This window comes from Puma concolor, chromosome B4, assembly GCF_028749965.1.
Source record: "Puma concolor isolate L17-30 chromosome B4, mPumCon1.1.hap2, whole genome shotgun sequence".
NCBI classification, from domain to species: domain Eukaryota; kingdom Metazoa; phylum Chordata; class Mammalia; order Carnivora; family Felidae; genus Puma; species Puma concolor.
In genome coordinates this window covers 75,405,225-75,428,491 of record NC_141673.1, presented here as the reverse complement: position 1 = coordinate 75,428,491, position 23,267 = coordinate 75,405,225, and the positions used below count along the sequence as shown (strand labels likewise).

General features: G+C 37.3%; 1 protein-coding gene across 1 annotated transcript in view; it reads right to left on the bottom strand.

Annotated features, from left to right (window-relative positions):
• Positions 1–6,816: 6,816 nt before the first annotated feature.
• The window catches only part of SLC2A13 (solute carrier family 2 member 13), a 387,878-nt gene continuing 371,427 nt past the window's right edge, over positions 6,817–23,267 (bottom strand). The window contains exons 8-10 of the mRNA XM_025930431.2: positions 18,319–18,440; positions 18,053–18,205; positions 6,817–11,948 (exon numbers count right to left, since the gene is read on the bottom strand). Of these exons, the coding sequence (XP_025786216.1) occupies positions 11,722–11,948; positions 18,053–18,205; positions 18,319–18,440 (502 nt within the window). The 3' untranslated portion in view covers positions 6,817–11,721. The remainder of the gene's footprint in view (positions 11,949–18,052; positions 18,206–18,318; positions 18,441–23,267) is intronic.

Here is a 23,267-nt window from a genome sequence, read left to right as displayed (position 1 = left end):
GAACAATTCCCCTCCTCCCACACCTTAACACTACATCACAGTTAAACATCCTTTTTACAGGAGTTTCTCTTCCCCAGTACATCACGTCCAGGTTTCAAGAAAAACTTACAAAGCAAACTAAAAGGTAAAAAACAGTTTGAAGAACAGCAAGAATCAAAACTGGACTCAGATATAGTAAGAATGTTGAAGTATTCAGACTGAAACTTGAAACAACTATGACCAATATATTAAAGGCTCTAATAGAAAAAGTAGACAACATGCAAGAACAGATGGGTAATGTAAGCAGAGAGACAAATTCTATGAAAGAATTTAAAAAATGCTAGAGATAAAAACATTGTAACAGTAACAAAGCATGCCTTTGATGGGTTCATTAGTAGACGGGACATAGTTCAGGAAATAATCTCTGAACTTGACAATATGTTAGTAAAAGTTTCCAAACTGAAAAGCAAGGAGAAAAAAGAATACAAAATTGAACAGAGTATCCAAGAACTGAGGGACAACTACAAAAGTTATAACATACTTGTAAGGGGAATATTAGAATAAGAAAGGGAAAGGAATAGAAGAAATTTTGGAAGCCATAAGGACTGAGAATTTCACCAATTAATGTCATATAACAAACAAAGGATCTAGGAAGCCCAGATAAATGCCAACAACAACAATACAAAACAAACGAAAAACACCCCGGCATGTCATTTTCAAGCTGGAAAATGAAAGATGAAAAATCTTGCAGTAAGCTGGAAGAAAAAAAACACCTTACTTATAAAGGAGTGAAGATGAACACTGCATCTGACTTCTCAGAAACCAAGTAAGCAAGACGAGAGTGGAGTGAAATATTTAAAATGTTGAGAGAAAAAAAAACCCACAGGCCTTGAATTCTGGATGCTGCAAAATTATCCTTCTAAAGTGAAGGAGAAGTAAAGACTCTTCTCAGACAAAAACTGAGGGAGTTTGTTGCCAGTTAGACCTGCCTTGCAAACAATGTTAAAAGAAGAAAAGTTTTTCAGAGATAAAGTGATACAGGTGAGAAAGTTGGATCTGCATAAAGAAAAGAAGAGCAGTAGAGAAGGAATGAGAGTATAGGAAAAACTTTTATTTTTCCGATTCTTTATTGATTGAACAGATAACATTTTGCTCAAAATAATAATAGCAAAAGCAACAATGTATTCAATGTATGGCTTATGTACAAGTGAAATGAATGACACCAGTGACACAGCGACAGAAGGAAAGAATTAGGAATATTTGACATTCTAATGTACTTGCATCACCTGTGAGGGAGTGGAGTTATTTGAAAGTGGACTTGGGGGCATCTGGGTGGCTCATTCTGTTAAGCATCTGACTTCGGCTCAGGTCATGATTTCATGGTCCTGGGTTCGAGCCCTGTGTTGGGGCTTTGTGTTGACAGCTCAGAGCATGGAAACTGCTTTGGAGTCTGTGTCTCCCTCTCTCTGCCCCTTACCTGCTTACACTCTGTCTCTGTCTCTCAAAAATAAATGTTCAAAAAAATTGAAAGTGGACTTGAATTAGTTGTATATGTACGTTGCAAACTCTAGGGCAACCACTAAAAAAAGTGAAAGAAGTATAATTGATATGCTAAGAGAGGAATGGAGTATAATATGCTCAATGAAAACCACAAAAGGTGGCAAAAGTAGAAAACAAAAATAGGAATAGAGAACAATGGCAACAAATAGAAAACTGTAACAAATATGGTAGATATTTCATCAGCTTAAATATCAGTGGTCTAAATACACAAATAAAAACCAGATTGTCATTGGATCAAAAATAAGACCCAATTATATGTTGTCTTCAAGAAACCCACTTTAAATATAAAGATGCATGCAGATTAAAAGTAAAGGGATGGAGAAGGATATACCATGCTAATATTAATCAAAAGAAGGTTGGAGTAGTTCCATTAATTTCAGCAGACTTCGGAGCAAGGAAGCTTATTAGGATTCCGTGGATTAATTCATAAATGTAAATTTGGGCATGTTTTTGGAAATTACTGATTTAGACTTTAAATTCCAACCCTTACACATTTACCTCTACATGTTATTTATCAGTTTTATCCAGTAGTTATGTTTTAGTTTCTAAGTCCATAACCAGTGACCCTGCAGGGGGGAAAAAAAAAAAAATAGAAATTTTTAGGTAGAGGCCATTATAAAATTTTCCATGATAAAGTTCATTATAAAAAATATATATAGTAGTTGTTAAAAAACAGGACTTTGGAACAAACTTATCTGTTTGTTCTACCTTAATAGAAGTTACTTTACTTCCTGTGACTCAATTACTTTCTCATCAATACAATAATGGTAATGTACTTTTTATATAGGGTTTTGTGAGGTTAGGATAATGTATATAAAGTATGTAGCATATAGGTGTTACTATTATATAAATATAGAAATAGTGTATTATAAAACATGCAAATTCCACCCCAATCTTGCTATCCTAGTATTTAATGATTTTTGTTATTAGATTTTTCCCTTTTTAAAAATGTTTATTTTTTTAAGAGAGCGAGAATATGTGCAGGCACATAAGCGGGGGAGGGGCAGAGAGAGAGAGGGAGAGTGAATCATAAGCAGGCTCCAAACTTAGAGTCGGATGTGGGGCTCAATCCCATGACCATGAGATCATGACCTGAGCTGAAATCAAGAGTTGGACACTTAGCCACCCAGGTGCCCCAGATTTCCCCCTCCTTTAATAGGAATCATAAGAAACCAAATTTGTCATCCAAATGTGTTTATGTGAATACACATGCATTCATATAGCATATGGAGTTTGCTGTTTGATTAAAACAGCTTTGCTATAGAGATCGATCTATAAAACATGCTCTTTGACATTGGCCTGGTGCCTTGGTATCATTTTATTTCTTTCCAGTCCAGTTAAAACTTCCCACTGCTCCTTTGTAGGCTACGTCTGAAATGCATGCATCCATTTATTCTTTGCTTCTTTGCTCCTTTATCCATGCTCCTTTGTAGGAGCATCTGAAATGCATGTATGCATTTATTCTTTACTTACTGAGCACATGCTACATGTTAGGTAGGCACTGTAAGAGGTGCTGGAGAGTCAGTAGTGGATAATGAAAATTCCCTGCTCTCATGCAGTGTATATTCTGGTGGGAGAGACAGACAACAAATAAGAAAAAAACTCTTCAGTGATAAATACTTGGAAGAAAATAAAGCAAGGTTACGTGATGTAGTAGGAAGTAAGGGAGTCAAGACAAGCTCTCAGAGGAGATGGTTTTGAGCTGAAAGCTGAATGACAAGAAGGAACCAGACACAAAGACTGGGGCAACAGGCATACCAAGCAAAGTCCCTGAGGTGGAAATGACTTAGCTTGATGAATTCCTAAGCAACTTGCATATAAATCCACTGTTTATTATTTACTAGATGAGCTCACCATTTGGAAGAACATGCAACTGATTCCTATTTATGTATTTTTTCTTTCTTTGTTAGCTGATTCCTTTTTAAAGCGATGATTTCAAAAATCTATTGCAGTGGTAACCCACACCATGGTGTGCTTAAGAATTACCTGGCGATTTGTTAAGTTCCCTGATCAAAAGCTGAATTTGTGAAATCAGTAGAATGGTAGTTACCACAGTCTGGAGAAGGGGGGATGTTGTTTAAGGGTGCAGACTTAGAACTAGGAGACAAGTCCTGGAGAACTAATAATGTACAGCATAGTGATTATAGACAATACTGTACTAATAATCTTCAGAGTAGCTAAAAGATGGGATTGTTCACCACAAAAAAGAAATGGTAATTATGTGACATGGGAGAAGTGTTAGCTAACACTGTGGTGGTAATCATATTGCAATATATGCATCAAATCAACAAACACATTGTATACCTTATACAGTGTTATATGTCAATTATATTTCAATTAAAAAATAGTTTCCTGGACTATGTATATCCCCAGATATCTGATTCAGTATGTCAGGTGAAGCCCACAGATTTGCATTTATAACAAACTCACAGGTGACGTCAGTGCTTCTGGTTTGAGACATTTTGAGAACCACTGTTATAACAAATCTCTTTTGAGTTTAATATCCATTTGTTGGGGGCTCCTGGGTGGCTGAGTTAAACGTCTGACTTCGGCTCAGGTCATGATCTTGGGGTTCATGAGTTTGAGTCCCGTGTCAGGCTCTGTGCTGACAGCTCAGACCCTGGAGACTGCTTTGGATTCTGTGTCTCCCTCTCTCTCTGCCCCTCTCCTGCTCATGCTCTGTCCAAAATAAACATTAATATCCATTGCTAGTATGCCAATATTTTCTTTCATGTAAAAACTCTGCTGATCATCTGAAATTAGTTTTTTTTTTAATTTTTTTAACGTTTATTTATTTTTGAGACAGAGAGAGAGCATGAATGGGGGAGGGGCAGAGAGAGAGGGAGACACAGAACCGGAAGCAGGCTCCAGGCTCTGAGCCATCAGCCCAGAGCCCGACGCGGGGCTCGAACTCATGGAACGTGAGATCGTGACCTAAGCTGAAGTCAGACGCTTAACTGAGCCACCCAGGTGCCCCTGAAATTAGTTTTTGTAAGTGTAGTTGAAAAATGCATGAATTAAAGGTAAAAAAATACTCTCAATGTTTCGACTGAATTCATAGCATTTAGTATATAGCTTAATTTCAACATAGCCTCTTAGTGAAGTATTAATATTTTTCATTTGGAGATTTCAAAAATAATTATTTTTATTTAATTAATGTCATTTCTCATTTGGAGAGAAGTTCAACAATAATTATTACTTTGGGGCGCCTTGGTGGTTCAGTCAGTTGGGTATCTGACTTTGGCTCAGGTCATGATCTCACACTCCGTGAGTTCGAGCCCGCGTCGGGCTCTGTGCTGACAGCCCAGAGCCTGAAGCCTGCTTCAGATTCTGTCTCCCTCTCTCTCTGCCCCTCCCCTGCTCATGCTCTGTCTCTGTCTCAAAAGTAAATAAAAACATTAAAAAATACATTTTTAAGGCTGGGCATGGCACCCAATGCGGGGCCTGAACTCATGACCCTGAGATGAAGAACTGAAATGAGATCAAGAGTTGGACAACTGGCTGAACCACCCAGGCATCCCTCAAAAATTTTTTTAAATGCTGGATATAAATGATAGGTTACTGAGAGATATTCTAAAATTGTTTCTGGATTCAGAGATCACATATACAGAAATTGTGTAGTCTTGTTAATCTGGAGACTATGAGAATGTTGTGTTTTTCAACTGTGCCCTTCAGGAGAATGTCCATGGGACGGAGTCTCGGAGAAAGCAAGAAGGACATCAGGCTAACCAGCCATATCTGCTCAAACCATTCTGGTTGGCAGAAGCTTGCCTGCTGCAAACAGCCTGTATGACATATGTCAAAGAAGCTCATGTGTTCCTGTTCTTAGTTCACAGGAAGAGAATTTATAAACACATTGCTTGTGCTTTGCACAGTGTGGCTTTAGCAGCATCAGGGATAGCATGTGGATGATGACACTAAGAACAGTCAATAGTTATCCAGCACTTACTGTATACTACTGGTCTACATGCTTTACATGATTGATGAACCTTCACAATACATGTATGAGGTAGTCACACATCCACTTTATAGTCAAGAAGTGGAGCAAAGAGTAACTCAGTAATTTGAGTTACCAGGCAGTAAGTAGAAAAGGCTGGGATTCAAAACTGGAGAATGTGTGTTCATGCTGACTCCTTAAATAATGTACTATATAGGGCTTCATATTTGGAGAAAAATCCCCAAATCAAAAGTTGTCAGAATTTGTGTCTGTAGTCCAGGTTAAAATGAGGCATCTGATTCTTTCTCCGCATGCCTTTTAAGTTGCAACACAGGAAATCTGCCTGGGTCTGACTAGAAGACATTCCAAATGATGACCAAGAGAGGAAGAATATTGGTGTAGTCCATGCAGAGGTCTTGTATCACTTTTTAGTGTGTGATCTTGGGTAAGTCATCAAAATGTTCTGAATTTATGTTCAGTACCCATAAAAGCACTATAATGATTACCCCACAGGACTGGACAGTTAAATGAAGACTTTGGCCACTGACACAGATATGTACTGCTTTATTTAGGTGCTCTGGTGAGTGGATCCTTTATGCATATTTAGGGGATTTTCTTGGGCCATTCTGACTGCAGGATTTTTACCTTACTTGCTGACATCAGAATCCTTGGTTAAATGCAACTCCACTGTAAGGCTTTTTTTTTTTTTTTTTTTTTTTAATCAGGAGAAAATCAAATGTAATTTTGTGTGCATAGAGAAGGCACACAGATAGGAGAGTCCCCTCCACTGTAAGCCTCTGGATTGATCTAGTGTTTTCAGGGGATCTCTTCAGGCTGTTTCTATAGTTGGGCTCAGGATGGCACACCCTAACTATGGAGATAATTCTAACAGCTGCCCAGATCAAACAATAGATAATTCTTACTACTAAAAAAAAAAAAATTAAAAGCTTCAGTTGGGGAAAAACGCAATGGAGAGCTATACAGTGCCAAAAGGAACTGTTATCAGGCCACCCGGCAGGTGTTTTCACATACAGAGCAAATACAATTTTTGTCAACCTGACATAATGGTTTATGTTACAACTTGTTTTAGCAACAAACAGAAATAATATTTCAAGGGCTCCTAAGCACTTCGTTTTACATTTTATATTTACTATTTAGAATTATTCCTTGGAACAAATTTTAGGTATTATAAAATATTTTTTTAAAGATCGAGTTTACCCATGATCAAAAGAGATAAAAAAGTATTATTCAATATGTGGAGCTTTGTAGATGCCTTTGCTATGTCTAGATCCTAAAATCCAAGGAAGAGAATTAAAGAAAATACAAAAGTGCAAGGGAGATAAATGAGTAATGAATTGTCTTAACTTTTATTTGATTATTTTCATTTACAGTTCTGGCACTGACACTTTTTTTAAAAAAAGATTTTAATTTTATGTAAAGATTGAACTTCAATAAAATAACTTAAAAAATTTACATATACATCACTAAATTTCCATAAAATATACAATACTTTTGATACAGCTATAGGCTAGAATGACTTTGAAGGAAATGATACATATTCATAATTTTTGAGACATCCCATATGTCACATATGTAAGAATAAATATTTATACTGAATTTTCTAAGACATGTGAAGTATTAAATACTATATAACATGCACTCAAATTAAAATATACATTTTGAAATACATATTTTAAAAGCATAAAACTTTTGATTTAATCTAGATGTACATTAGAGCTTCTAAATAGAAATTTGAACATTTATTACAAATAAAGATACTATAACATCAAATAAGATATAGTCCAAAAGCCGCTAGGAACCAGTTTGGACATGTAGAATATAAATTTCTACTTTGGCTAGAGTTAAGTCTCATCTTTTTAACCTTCAAATGAGATGGAATGATGTTAAATTTACTAAAATTTTAAAACTTTACAAAAATTGGTTTTTAAGTACTTGTAAGGTGCATTCCTTTTTCTCATACTGATATGACAAAATCAAACACATGAACTTAAGAGTGTGAAATAAAAATCTGAATATTACTGCTAACTGAAGGTAGTTACTGAACATTTCATAGACCAAATCACTCAGTGCAACAGACTGTTTTATACATCCAAAGTAAAGATTTATAGGAATTATATTGTTTTACACTCACAAGCAAGTTATGAGGATAAAATTCTGTCATGTACTTCTGAACATCATTAGCACACTTACAAAATATCTCTTTGATGATTATTGGCACACAAATATTTCCTTCTCTAAAAGATAATGTAAAAGTTGGTAGCAGTTAGTTGTTTTTAAGATGATTGCTATTTGTGGAAAACAGCAATATTTCTCACCCAGAAGAAGGGAATGTACTGATAACAGATACACTGCTACCACTGATCACTTGATCAAATTAGCTTAACATTACTGTACACGAGGCTAAGAAAATTGATAGAAAGTGACAGAAAACAGGACATTAAAATTAATCTAGAGAAGAATTCTGAGTCTTGTCATTGTCAGCAGCTACACATAAGCTATAAATTTTATCCGCTATTTAATACATTTTGCTATAAAGCACGTTGGTATGAATTCTTTGCTAGTGGCCTGATATTTTTTTTTCATTTGTAGTTAGGAAAAGATCTAAATTTGGTACTTGAAAACTTGTTGCAACAACTGTGTAAATGTAGGTTGTTAGGTGCTAGTGTAATTTGAGACTTTATAACCAGGAGAATGGTTAAAAAAATCTGATTATTACAAAACATCTCAATAATTTTATTGTTCTGAACTATGCTGATGAGATAAAACAATCCTTCCACTCCTCCTTACTGTATTATAGTACTTGTAAACGGTTAGTGTCATTAAGTTGTGAGACTTTCTTAGAGAACACATGGATAGTATTTTGTAGAATATTCTCCACCAAGGATCTAGGATTGTAATACATATCAATTTTACTTTCCAATAAAAAGCAAAAGCGTAGGTTGTCAGTTACATTTTTCCTGTTCATTCTCCCTCTGGATAATGGATTTTGAAACTATAGTAAACAACTTCTAAATTCTTTAGTGGAATTCTCATTTTAGGGTGAATAACCTAAAAAATAATATTTAGAATCTTCTACATGAAAATGTAGTTCAGTGGTAAAATATTATTATGAAAAAGCACTTGATGATAGCCATTACCATCATAGTATTTTCCATCAGGGAACTAATTACTGCATATGGCTGGGAACAAAATTTCAAATGAAAATATTACCTTTAAAATTTAGTTTTCATTTGGATCTTTTACAAATACATTAAAAATCATGTTTTGGGTAATTACTGACTAAGGTGCGACAGTCAAAATTATTAAGGATGTTTGTACTGAAGAAAATTATTAATGCCAGATCTTTACAATTTATCTGACTTCACGTTCAGCCCTGTGTTCAGGTGCAGATGGAGGGTTCTATTCTCCTTAGAGCAGATCTCATCAGCCACCAAGCTAAGCCTCAACTAGGAGTTATGACTTGCTCTGCAATGTATTCCTGAAACATAATACATGTCTATTGAATTTGCAGCATGCTTAGAAGGACACCTATAATTTCAGTTAAAAGCATGATGCTCAGTCTGTTTTAATATGGTAGGTCAAATCATACCATATATAAATTGTCCTAAAAATATATATATTTGATGATATTTCAAACGCAATGTTTTCAAGTTGATAGTGGTAGCCAAAGATGCTAGGAACTTAAAAGGTACATAATATAAAAAAACCTGAAAAGTTCAAATACTTAATTTTTAATATACTATAAATGTTCACTGAATCTAAAAACAACACCCTAGTTGTATAAGGTTTCTTTTTAAGTAGTTGTTTTTTAAAAAATTATAAATAATCTTTATACTATGCCATTCTGTCCTATACTTCCAAGATATGGAATACTGTCTTTATCACTATATAAATAACAAATAGTTCTTTAAAGGAGAGTTTGAGGAGACGAGGGGAGGAGGACTGTGGCTAATTTTCCCTGTTTTTATGTGCATTTATGGATATAAAGTTCAAAGTGCCATTTGCTCACATCAGGGAGAAAGGCCATGTTCTGCATTAGGAGATAATAAAAGTCCAGTCGCTCCTTTAATAATAAGGTTACTGTGCATTCAGCCCAGCTGAGTATATAAGCATATAATTAAGGCTATGTATACAATAAAGAGAAGAATTGAGGCAATTATTTGGATAAATCAGAAAAATACATTTTTAGAGAGCACTTTAATTGGTCCAAATGCTTTTTCTCCCCATATTCTGATTTTGCCACATAATAGCTCATTTTCCATTTCACTTTCCCTGTGTGAAGTATTACACAGATAAGAAATTTCTTATGGGATAAGAAATATGAGTAACTTTTTCTATTAAATCACATCTGCTTTTCTGGGGGAAAAATCAATACTAGTATACCCTTAGAAATCAATTGTCAAAGCACCTAATTCAGGGAAAAAAACTCTCTAAAATAAATTTTTTTATTGTATGAAATGATCAAAGGGAGCTTTTTTTTTTTTTTGGCTGAAGGATTTTTAGGCCAGTAAAGTGACATTTTAAAAGCACACTTATCATACCCCTGGTGGCTAAGAGAATAAACCTCCTTGGCTACAATTTCAGTTTTGATAATAGTGACAGGAATAAGCCAGACTTCCAACGAAGAGCAAAACACCTTTGGGAGACTGGCAGAAACAATGAATTTAGAGATAGCTATCTTTTCAGTCCAAAGAGTGCCTTATTAGATGTTTAGAGCCATATTAAAATGCATCAAACTTAAGATTCATTCATATTTTCACTGGAAGTAGCAAGTAATTTTGTATATCCTGTGAAGTTCTTAAGAACAAAAAATAGGGATCATTGATGAATGAGCATAAGAACCAATGAACACTTTGCAAAGACACTGAAGAAACGTATGCTATATTAGAAACATCAATCTGTTCCAATAGAAAATCTCAATTTTTAGACAACGAAAAAAATCCAAGCCAAGTATGAGAAAAAGGAAACACCCACAGACAAATTTATGTATCTTTTCTTTTTTGGTAAACTGTCAGGGAAAATGAGAAAAGGGTGTGCAAAATAAAAACAAATTTGTGCTCTTAAAGTAAAAAAAGACAAGTACTATTAAGTAATGAAATGTCATGATTCCCTTATGAAGAATTAATAAAAAGTTAAGGAAAACTTAAGTCCCACTATTTACTTAAACATCAATATAACAGCAGCATTCTCTGTCACTGATTTTCTTCCTTTCTTTTTTGTTTCAGAAATTATTTGATTAAAAGGGGGAAAATAGTCTGCTAGCAGCTATTTAGAACAAAAATGAAGGCACAAATAGTAGGGCTCTAGAGTCGATGAGTGAAGGCGTGGTGAGTATCAGGTGATTTTGGCATGAACAGAAACCCTGAAATACACTTGAAGACACGGCACTGTTTTGCGTTTATAGGTGCATACTTAAGTGACTAACTCAATCAGGGATCCATAAAAATTTTTTCTTTCTTACTTTCTAGCAATAAAATATACTTATCAAAACTTGCCAGCTTATCTGTGCAAATGTATACTTATCACTGATGCAAAAAAATACGTATGAAAATAAACCCTTAAAGACCTGCTTTTCATAATGTTCCAAAGGTCCTGTGCAGAGTCAGTTTCTCAAGAGCTCTCAAGATCTGACTTGGAGAGAGAGAGACCAAAATGTGGAATCCAAAGGAGATAAGGACAACCATGCCTCTGTGGAGGCACTTTTGAATCTGCTGAAAGCTTAAATGGGATTCACTTTCTAATAGTTGATCACAGATAAGCTACTTGTCCTTAGGGAAATTTAGGGCCAACAGGCCATGTTTTGACAGAAAACATCCTTGGATCATATCCCAGAATCCTTCTTCATAAGTGTATCATTCATATATGATTCAGCTAGTTTAGGACTGACTCTATTGCCACTAATAATTATATATGGTCTTAGGAAAAAAGGATACCACTGAAGTCACTGGATACAATATTCATTTTAGACTATCTCAGGAAGGATTTACATACATTTGTTCAATAATTATTAATTTAAAATCTCTAAATATTGTTTCACATTTCTGCTTGTGAAAAAAAAAATGTCATCATGGTTGTATCTTCCTCCTAATCAAATATTCTAGAATATGAGGTCATTCAAAACTAGACTGGAAAGAACCAGATTAAAAGCAGGGCAGTGAGGTCACCAATTGCTGCTTTTGTTCCCCAAGTTTGTTTAAATACCTAAATATTTCAGCAGCTGAAAATTATTCCACATCAGAAGCATCGTTGTCAGAAAGATGATAGTTACTTCCCTTCACCCGAATATATTCAATATATCTCCCTTCATCAGAATCTGAAGCGCCACATGTACATAACCTGTTGTCAAAGAGTGATTCAATTTCCTCTAATTTTTTCCCTTTGGTCTCAGGAAGACAGCCATAGATGAAAAGGAGTCCCACAGCAGCGAATCCAGCATAGAGGAAGAAGGCTCCTGCAATGGAAAATAATACGTATGTATATGAATAGTCCTAGGTTGGAAAGTGTACTTGATTTTGATTTTTCCTTCTGGTCAATCATACATAACTGTGGTCTTACATGGAGGCAAAAAATAACTACTGGCCTGCTTTACTCTTACTATTCTAGCTCATGAACATAATACAATTTACCTTTCTAAGCTCTAGTTATACAATGCCCAACTCAAGAAGAATGATAAACTGAGTTCAGATGTAACTTCTGCTTTGAAGTCTTTCTTCACTTCCTTGGCTAGAGATCACTGTTCTCTCTCCTGTGTACTTTTACAGCACTTTGCTGAAGCCACCGTCATAACAACCAAGAAGTATTATGTGCATGCATTTGCGTCTGTCTTGTCTACTAGAATGGAGGCACTTTGAGGGAACAATTTCTTTCTCATTTATCTTGTACTTCTAGAATCACATACATGATGCCACTTCTGAGTTCATGATTCAGTGGAGTACATGGCAACTTATCTTTGCAGTCTCTCATGCCCAAAGTTGAGAAGTCAACCTTGATTGTTTCCTTACCCTCGCAACCAACATCCAATCTGTTAGGAAATTCTGTTGGATCTACCTTCAAAATACAATCCAAATATGACCACTTCTCGCCATTCCACTAGTATCTCTGATCTAAAGGCAATCTTCTCATCTGCGCTATCGCAGTGGTCTCTTACTTAGTCCCCTTGTTCCTTCTCTTAGACCACCAAGGTCCACTTGTTTTGGTCCATAAGCTTCTCACTATAAAGCTTACTAATTTTTGTTTTCCCCAACTAGAATATAAGTTCCATGAGATCAGATAATTCTGCTTTCCCCTAAGACTATGCATGCCAATGCAGTATAAACACAAAGACCTAAATAGTACCTGGTTGTGTTACAATTCTAAGGGTAAATACAGCAAGTCTAGATGGATGCGACATATGTGACTTGTGTATACTCTCTACATATTTCCAAGATGGTCTTTCTTATATAATTTGCAATTTAAATATAAGAACCTTACCACAGTGGAGTTCCTGCCTAATTTAAGGTGTTCAATTGAGATCATCCTGGTAATGGAAGATGATAAACTAATGTGACAAATGGCAGAAAGGATATCAGATTGGGAGTTGGAAAATCTAGGTTTAAATCTCGTTGTGTGACTTCCAGTCATTTAACCTCCTCTCTGTGCCTCAGTTTCCGTATCAAGTAAAAAAAAAAAAAAAAAAAAAAAAGATGGTTTCTCAGCTATTTTATATATTTATTTTTGAGAGAGAAAAAGAGGGGGGGCAGAGAGAGGGGGACAGAGGATCTCTGCACTGGACAGCAGTGGGGCTTGAACTCACAAACTGTTGAGATCATGACCCGAGCCAAAGTCAGATGCTCAACCGACTGAGCCATCTAGGTTAGGTGCTCCACTCAGCTCCTATTTTAGTTTATAATTCTATAAATTTTACAACCCCAATCAGGAGCAGGCATAGGAGAGATGGTTATGAGATGCTTGAGAGGGAGATGTGCTCTCCTGTTTCAGTGTCAAAACTGGTCTCCTTAAGGACTGAGTCTATGGCTTGTTTGTATTTGGGTTCCCAATGCTTAATATGGTGCCTGACACAATGGAGCATCTAGAAATAAACGTGCTCTTGTTGACTGCAAGCAGATCTGAAATAAAGGGCTAAACTAGACAAAGACATATTTCAAAATCAAGCTGTAAGCAAAATAGTGTAGCAAGCAGTTAAAGAACTGAATAATATTTTCCCTTTCTGATGAATCATTACAGAATGGGAAAGACATTATGAAGACTACTTTTTAAAAGACATAAGTAACCATTCCAGGAATAAATACAGAAACATTCTTGGGAAGGTTCAAGGAAAACTGGAAGAAAAATGCTGCTGAATTGTCCACCTGAAAGAATCTGCTTGGTGGGACGAGGAGTCATGAGAGAACTTCAGGGAAAAAGAGGTAAATTACAAGATTTAGAAAAAATACGAAAGGGTTGACTAAATCATGGCATAGTTTGCTAGATTAAGTCAAGGAGCTAGACTTGTGTAAGAGAAATGCTCTTTGTTTAAAAACACAAATACAGGCGTCCTTTATTTCATTTGTTTGATTCATGTTAAACATTTCATACAAGCGTATATGTATTTTTTATGTCTTATACTTAGTAAATAATCAGAAAATACTACTAGGTCATCTGGGATGCATGGCTGAGTGCTACAGTGACAGGAAGGTTCCGTGGCTCTGTAGACAGTGTGGATCTGAAAGTCACAAAGTGATGCAGGCAGACTCCTGGGGCAGTTTCTTAAATTCTCTTGACCCTGCTTTCCTCATCTGTCTAATGAGGAAAAAACTGCTGCCCTGCCAAACTGCAAAGAACAGAAAAAAATGTATGTTACATGCCTACTAGAATTCTGGAGGTTAGCTGCCAAACAAAAGTGGTAGCATTACCAAATGCATCTAAATGACTATGGAAGAAGGGTTGCTATTAGAGATAGAATAGAACAAGATTAGTAGGACTTAAAAACTGGGAATGTTTTCATGAAAAGGGTGATGCTGAAAAGCTAGCTCTTGGATGATGCTGGGTTTTGGAGGAAAAAAAAAAGCAGATGAGGTCCTGTGTTTGATTACAGATAAGTAAAACTTGTGGTGGAAGAGAAATGGAATCGTTAGCAGGGAGGGACAAAGAAAGGATGGTAATCATGATGACAATACAGAAAAAATAAGTGCAGATGGTAAAACATTTTAGACTAAATCAGGCTGCTAAACTCCAGAATCTCTAACAGAGCAAACTACGTTTGGCTTTATAAAATATAATGTTGAGGAAACATTCGTCATGTTTCGCAATTTAGCAACAGTGGCATGAATAGAAATAAATCAAATCTGTCAGTGCTCCACCATTATGGTTAAAAACAATTAGATGGAATAGGAAGATTCTTAAAGGCCATATAGTTTCTTGCTTGTGACCCAGATTCCCCATCCAAATAACATCAAAGAAATTCTACTAAAATGAAAGACCCTTGGGGCGCTTGGGTGGCTTAGTTGGTTGAGCGTCCGGCTTAGGCTCAGGTCATGCTCAGGCTCAGGTCATGCTCTCAGGGTTTGCGTGTTTGAGACCCCCGCTGGGCTCTGTGATGACAGCTCAGAGCCTGCAGCCTGCTTCAGATCCTCAGTCTCCCTCTATCTCTGCCCCTCCCCTCCCCATGATCTGTTTCTCTCTTTCTCAAAAATAAACAAACAAACAAAAGATAAAATACAAGGTCCTTTTACAGAATCTGAAGAATCTAAAGCAGGCAATACCAAAACTGCCCAAGTGGTGAGACCTATGGTTAAGCCACAGAGGCATGGGCCAGCCAGGAAGGCTGTGGCCTCCTCCAAATAATGGCCAAGTCAGTTATGTGACTCATTTTCTTATTTCTCCTTGGAATGCAAGTAGAAAAAAAAACCAAAAATCTGTAATGAGTCTGTCAGGATTGTTAAGTGCAGATATTCCTCAGTTTTATTCTGAAGGAAATCAATCTTATTAAGAATCCTATATGAAGTTTCAGATTTAAACAAATATTTAATTGAATTATACAGGATGAGGAATCAAAGACCATGTCTGACTGAATTTCAGTACCTCAGTACAGGAACTTTGATACAATGCTTTTCAAGGGATCTATTTAGTAGATTTAGTATTTAGTAGTCACAAGTGCTATACATAAAATGGTATAGTCCTGACATTTTAATGATAATTTTTAGTAATAAACGTTACTGAATGGGGGCCAAGGCAGACTTGTCTAAGCAGTATAGTTCAGGAAGAAAACAAAATTTGAGGTTTTATGAAATAAGAAAGGAGGCAATAAAAGAAGACATGGAAATTTAAAGAGAAATACATTGTTATGGAGTATGTTTGTTAAATCATCTATAGAAACATGTGTCTTACATAAATCAGTAACATGTAGATTAAAATTTAGGTCCAGAAACAGAGAAAAAACTTAGCAAGCAGTAGACCTAATGGACCAGTGTGTTGACATACTAGAAGCCTGGCTTAATGCAAAGCAAAAACTTCTAACTAGATATATAAACAATATATACATTTTATTATATATAAGCCATATACATATATTACAATATAAACTGTATATATTCAAATGGAAGTAGAGTTGACACAATTCACATTAGCTTCCGGTGTACAACATACTGATTAGACAACTATGTACATTATGCCATACTCACGTGTAGCTACCATCTGTCACCACGTATCACTATTACAATACCATTGACCATGTGCCCTGTGCTGTACTCTTCATCTCCATGGCTCACTCATTCTGTCACTGGAAGCCTGTACCTCCTACCACCCTTCACCCATATTTGCCCAACCCTCACCCTCCTTCCCCTCTGGCAACTGCCAATTGGTTCTAACTGAATATTTCTGAAAGAAGCATGGCTGTGTATGCCCTATTTAAATTTTATTTCTGTTGCCTCCTGTTGTTGAGGCTGCATAAACTGAAGGAGGAGCTTTGCTAACAAAAGTCTTGCCATGTAGACTTTTAGTATTTGGTCTACAACTTAATAAAAAGAATACTTCTGTGGGGTGCCTCCCTGCGTGGTTCAGTTGGCTAAGTGACCAACTTTGGCTCAAGTCATGAACTTGCGGGCTCATGAGCTTGAGTCCCACATCGGGCTCTCTGTGGTCAGCACAGAGCCCACTTCGGATCCTCTGTTTCTCTCTTTCTTTCTCAAAAATAAACAAACAAAAATACTTCCTTGGGATATTAGCCTATATTTAGGTCTTTAAGAATTCCCTAAAACAAACAAAAAAATTAAGCATTCTCAAGAACTAGCAAATATGGGTAAATATTTATTGTATAAATACCTATAGTGTCAGAAAGATAAGTTTCTGAATTTATGTAAAAAACTTTAATTGCCAATGGGATAAAATTGAATATATGAAATATGTATATCCATTTTAAAATGCCAATGCATTTCCTTTTTTAATATGTTTCTAAATTTCTAAATGTTCACTGGGAGAGACAAGAGTTTTATAAAGATAATAGGAGCTAATACTAATACAGTATGTTCAGGAGACAGGAAGAATAGATTTGTATGTTTCCTCATATTCAAAATTCATCTGTGTATTTATTAATTTGACAAACACTTCTGAGGGCTTATCAAGTGAAAAGGAGGCCCTGGAAGATACTGGGAATATAATGGCAAACCAGGCCTAAGTCCTGGCCTAAGCTCCAGTGATTTATGGTCCAACTGTGGGATGTGTGTGTGTCTGTTCTTGCAAAAAGGAATGTACATGCCCAGAGCATGGGATGGGGTGGGGTGAATGATGGGGAAGGGGTCAGAGAATGGTCTAAGCAACAGACACTCCATATACATACAGAGACTTACAGGGACTATCTTGGGATAATCCATCGTTTAGAATCCAATTACAAACTATTGGCTCATAGTGAAGAAATTCTCTCGCTAAAGAGAAAATCTTTTCACTTTAGTTAAAAATGGACTTGAAGTAGCTTCCCAAAGCTTTTTTCCTGGCTCAGCCACGTCCTAATATTGTTTTGAGTTATGGTCCACACATTTTCACATAAACACTTCTGTCAGGTTTATGCTTTTGGTAGTGGTAAGTGCTGGTCTGGGCCGACACTGAAATTACCACGCGGTGGCCTGAACAGCATAGATAATCTAGTGGAAGGCATACATCACAGCACGACCTTTGGGGGAGCTACCTGGACATGACTGTCTCCGTCATGAGACATCTTCAACATTACCCCTTAGATTCCCTGCCTGCATCATTTCTACCATCTTCTGTTATTTATGTTTCTTCATTAAAATAAAAGCCTGCAGTGAAGATTTCCAACTGGGGCGATAGCTAAGAGATGTTTGGGTTGTATGGGGTGAGGGCTATAAAGCACTGAGGGATGAGCAGCCATGCTGCTTAGTAAAGAATTACTCTTCTCTTTCCCTAGGTTCATTTCCAAGGCCTTTGGGGAATGAGAAAGCCACGCAGACATACTGAGTATAGCAAAAATATAACCATCTACTCTGTTAAACCCAAATGACAGTACATATAAAAAGAATAGGAAAAATAAAAATGAAACTATAGATGGAAAAAATATTCTCTTACCATAATATGTGAGGTACTCTGCTGTGTGTAAAAATGTCAGTGAAACCAAAACGTTGAACATCCAATTTATTCCAGATGAACATGCATTTCCTGTACTTCTTGCCCAAAGGGGATATATTTCGGAATTCACCGTCCAAGGCATTGGTCCCATTCCTGAGAAAAATTAACATTTTCAGTAAGGTAGTTTATAAGAAATTTGAAAAAGAGTAGTTTGTCTCCTTTAAAAAGAGATAACTTTAACACAGAAACACAAAGCCTTTGTTTACCAGGTGCGAAGAAAACAAGATATAAAATAAGGCCCAGAAGTGCAGTCCAGGAGTATGGCGTAGGGCAGAAATTGTAAGCCCAAAATACTTCTTCCGTTTTGAATTTGGTTTCATTCTCACACCTGAAAAATAATGAAATATTAAGTATTAACTTAATGTTTTAGGGTATAGTCGCAGAAATTCAATGTGCTCATCTTGAATGTTTTGGAAGTTCCTTAATTTCATTAAGGAAAAGGGTCCACGATGTTTTTCTTGAAAAACAAATTAAGATTTAAATATACAGGATTACCTGTGAGGCTCACACAGAATATTTTAGATCTGAATATAATTCAAGAGAAAAAGCTGTGTGTACAGCTCAACAGCAAAAAAAAAATTGTCTAATTAAAAAATGATCAGAGGATCTAAACAGACATTTTCCTAAAAGAGATACATAGTTGGCCGACAGGTATATGAAAAGGTGTTCAACATCACTAATCATCAGGGAACTACAAATCCATAATCAAGGAAGTTGAAACCAAAATGAGGCATCACCCCCCCCCCCCCCTTGTCAGAATGGCTACCATCAAAACGATAAGAAATAACAAGTGCTGGTGGGGATGTGGAGAAAAGAGAAAACATTTGTGCACTATTGGTGGAATGTAAACTGGTGAAGCCACTTTACACAACGGGATGGAGGTTCCTCAAAAAATTAAAACTACCATATGATTTGACAATCCAACTTCTGTGTATTTATCTAAAGAAAACAAAAACACTAACTTGAAAAAACACATGTGCCTGCATGTTCACTGTGGCATTATTTACAACAGTCAGGACATGAAAGCAACCTAAGTGCCCACTGATGGATGAATGGAGACAGACACACCACACATACATAGAGGAATATGATTCAGCATTAAAACAGAAGGGATTTTTGCCATTTGTAATCACATAAATGGACCCTGAGGGCATTATGCTAAACCTAATAAGTCAGAGAAAGACAAATACCATATGATCTTATATGTACGATCAAATAAAAAAAAACCTGAACTCATAGGTACAGAGAACAGATCTGTGCTTGTAGGGGCACAGAGATTGGGGTGTTGAAATGGGTCAAAAGGTACAAATCTACAGTTACAAAATAAGTTATCAGATATAATATACAGCATGGTGACTATAGTTAATACTGTACCGCATGTCTGAAAGCTAAGAGAGTAGGTCTTAAAGGTTCTCATGACAACAGACACTGGCAAATAATATAAGGTGACGGATGTTTAATACCAAATCATGTTGTACACCTGAAACTAATAAGTTATAGGTCAAATATACCTCAATTAAAAAACACATTGTATTTTATACCCACTTCATGGAAGTCAGACATGATTTCTAGTTAGTTCTTGAAAGCCATAGTAACACTTTAAGACTACTGAGTGTCAGTAAGTTGTGGTAGAAAGATCTTAGAGTTTGCAGTCAGGACAAGATTCAAATCTTGAAACCAGATATTTTTTTTAAAAAATAGAAAAAGAGAGAGGGGGGAAAAAAACAAACAAACAAACAAACAAACAAACTAAACAAGTGTGAGTGGGGGAGGGGAGAGAGAGGAAGAGAGAATCCCAAGCAGGTTCCATGCTGCCAGGGAAAAAATGCCCAACATGGGGCTTGATCCCACGACCATGAGATCGGGACCTGTGTCAGGATCAAGAGTCAGACCGACTGAGCCAACCAGATTCTTTTTTTTTTTTTTTTTTTATAAAATGGGGATAATGCCTTACAGGTAATTTTAAGGATCAGAAGGGTCATTTGTAAGGAAGTGATAGCATAGATGTGAGCAGAGAACAATGCTTACATCTGATTCCAACTAACACTTTCCCTTCCTGCTAGGTGCCCTTACTTATGTCTCAGTCACTCCCTGATGACTTTGCCTCCTAGTTCTATTGTGAAGCAAAGTCTCCGCTGGTCTTAGACTGACTCCCAAGGTAAAGAGTTGTAACTTCAGCTTAATTAAAACTGGAGTTTCCCAAAAAGACACAACCAGTCTCAAAAACATTCTTGCTCCCATTGTCATTTTTAGACTAGTATTCCACCTCTATCGACCTCTGTGTTTGAACCTTAACATCTAAGCCCTGTCCTTGCTGTCATAACCCTGACCTCTGTCATAACCCTCCACCTTGTCTTCATGATTTGGGTGCCTGGTCAGTCATATTCTCCACCCCCTCACATCCTCTGCCACAATCATTTATTTTTACTTCTGGCCCATATAATACTTTGGCTTCATAGTTCTTTAGCCTCTGAAACTGCAGACAGAGCACTCTGTAGTTTGCTTGATTTGGAACTATTTTACTTTAAGGTCTCAGAGCATTCCTTTTCTGATAACAAGCATTTTGTTTCCTCATTTCCTGTAATTTCCTCCACACCCCCCCAAAAATCTTTAGATTTTAAACTCTTCTCAGTATTCACTTACCTTCATCACTGGGTGGGTAGAGACCATGCCGATACTCTTTGTTGGCCTCTAGAATCCATCTTTCTTTCATCCATGCTTACCTGCCATTCTATTTCAATTTCCAGCCCTGTGCAGTGGGAATTTAACTGCCTTCAATAACCACTGGGCAGGGGCACCTGGGTGGCTCAGTCGGTTAAGCGTCTGACTTGAGCTCAGGTCACTATCTCGCAGTCCGTGAGTTCGAGCCCCGCGTCAGGCTCTGGGCTGATGGCTCAGAGCCTGGAGCCTGCTTCCGATTCTGTGTCTCCCTCTCTCTCTGCCCCTCCCCCGTTCATGCTCTGTCTCTCTCTGTCTCAAAAATAAATAAAAACGGTAAAAAAAAATTAAAAAAAAAACCACTGGGCAAAATTATGGAACCACGCTACTTGGTTCTATTAAAAGTTCATGCTAGGGGCGCTTGGGTGGCTCAGTCGGTTAAGCACTGGACTTCAGCTCAGGTCATGATCTCATGGTTTGTGGGTTCGAGCCCTGCATCGGGCTCTGTGCTGGCAGCTCAGAGCCTGGAGCCTGCTTTGGTTTCTGTGTCTCCCTCTCTTTTTGCCCATCCCCTGCTCACCCTCTGTCTCTCCCTCTCTGTCTCAAAAATAAACATCTTTTAAAGTCTTCTCTACTGAATTCTCTGCTTCAGAGTAGACATTCAATAAACTTTGGTCAACTGTTGCTTCCATTAATTAACATATTTAGTACTATCTTCTAATACTGACATTTTTTCCTCTGCTTTCCCACTATGAATTTGGGTCCTTCTTTAAGAAGAAAACTGAACCTACTGAATCTCTGTTTTTCTTCTATATTTTCTTTCAGTTTCTTTCAGTTCTTCTCCCACCTCCATTGGTAACATGTCTCTTCCCTTTTCTAAGGACCTGCACCTTCTTCTTCTTTGCCTTCTGTCTCCTCTGGGGTCACGTTCCATCAGCAGTCTGTCTCTTTCCACCATTTTCAGTTTCTTCTGACTTGAACCTTCCCTTCTGTTTACAACACACAAGATTACTGCTACTCAGTTGTTCAAACCCTCTCACTACTACTAGTTCATCTGCAATTATAGAGAAGTTTATACTGGTGAATTCTACATCCTCACTCCCCACTCTTATCTTCACAGCCCAGCTCGCCCATCCACCTCTATGCCAGCGGACTCCTGCTAGGCTCTGTTTTCCTGAATCTGCTCACCCAAAAGTCTGACCCTCAGTCAGTCCCTCCCTCCGTCCTAACCTCCAAATTCCTTTATCCTGCCTTGATTATGAGATTCTTTGATTACTCTCTGGTGGTATTTGCTGACAACCCTTTTTCTTCTCCTTCCCCTTTGCTTTTACAGTTATATCTCCATCTCTCCGTCTTATCTCTCCAATGTACAGGTCTTCATTGCTTTTTTAACTGTATCTTCCTCCCTCAACCGCTAAATATAGGTGTTTTCTAAGGTTCTCTTGTGGGGCCTGTCCTTTCTCTCTTAAACATCTCATCTAATTTTATTTTAATTATTTTTTAAAAGAAACGCAGATTGTCACATGCAGTGCCTCATTTGGATGTGTGTGGAGTCTTGGAATCTTGACTACCCTACATTCTCCTATGAATCGACCTTGACAGGTTGTTCAGAGTTTCTAACAGGTGCGCAATTCCCATATACCCTTGATGGAAGAACAGCCCTCCTCTATCCGGGACGGTCACCCTCTTTGAGTGCACAGCTATAGGAGGGGTGCACACAGAGCAGTGAGGGAGGAAGGGGATATCGCCTAGCCAGCCAGATCAGCCAAATCAACCCTGGTGACCAATGGGGTGACAGATGTCACTGCCAGATCACCCTCACACCCTCTCATCTTAGAGATTTATGATCTCCATATGATACTCCCTGATAGGTTATTCTAGCACTAACTTTTGTCTCCACTAATGGAATCTGGGTATCTGCTGAATATCCACTATTCTTGCAGGCTGTTGGAACATTCAATGTGATGATGCATACTGAGGGCTTAGCACACTGCGTGGCAGGCAGTGTATGCCAGTGCCTCTCATGACATGCCTGTTTTCGATAATACCACCATCCTTTGAGTTGAAATGGGTTAAACTCTTGCAGTTAATCTTCAATGTTTTCTTCCCCATCTCTCTTTAAATCCTCTACACCGTGAAGTCCAAGTAACGAAGAGTGGCGAAGACTATGGAGCTCTGAGACTGGCATCCTATGTTCAAACCTAAGTTGGGACACCCAGATTTGAAGCTGGGATGTATGTGAGCTAGGAACTTAACTTTTAAAAGCCTGTGTCCTCATCTGTGAAATAAGGATTCTCCTGACAGCCACCTCAAATAGTTATTTTGAGGCTTACCTGAGATAATGGATGCAAAGACCTTCACGTGGTATGGGTAAGAATTCACGATTATACTCCTAGACATGGTTTCTTGGATCTGACTCTTCTTTTCTATTTGCATCAAGACCACCCTAATTCAGACTCTGAGTGTGTGTCTCCTCACCTGCATGCGTCTCTACAGC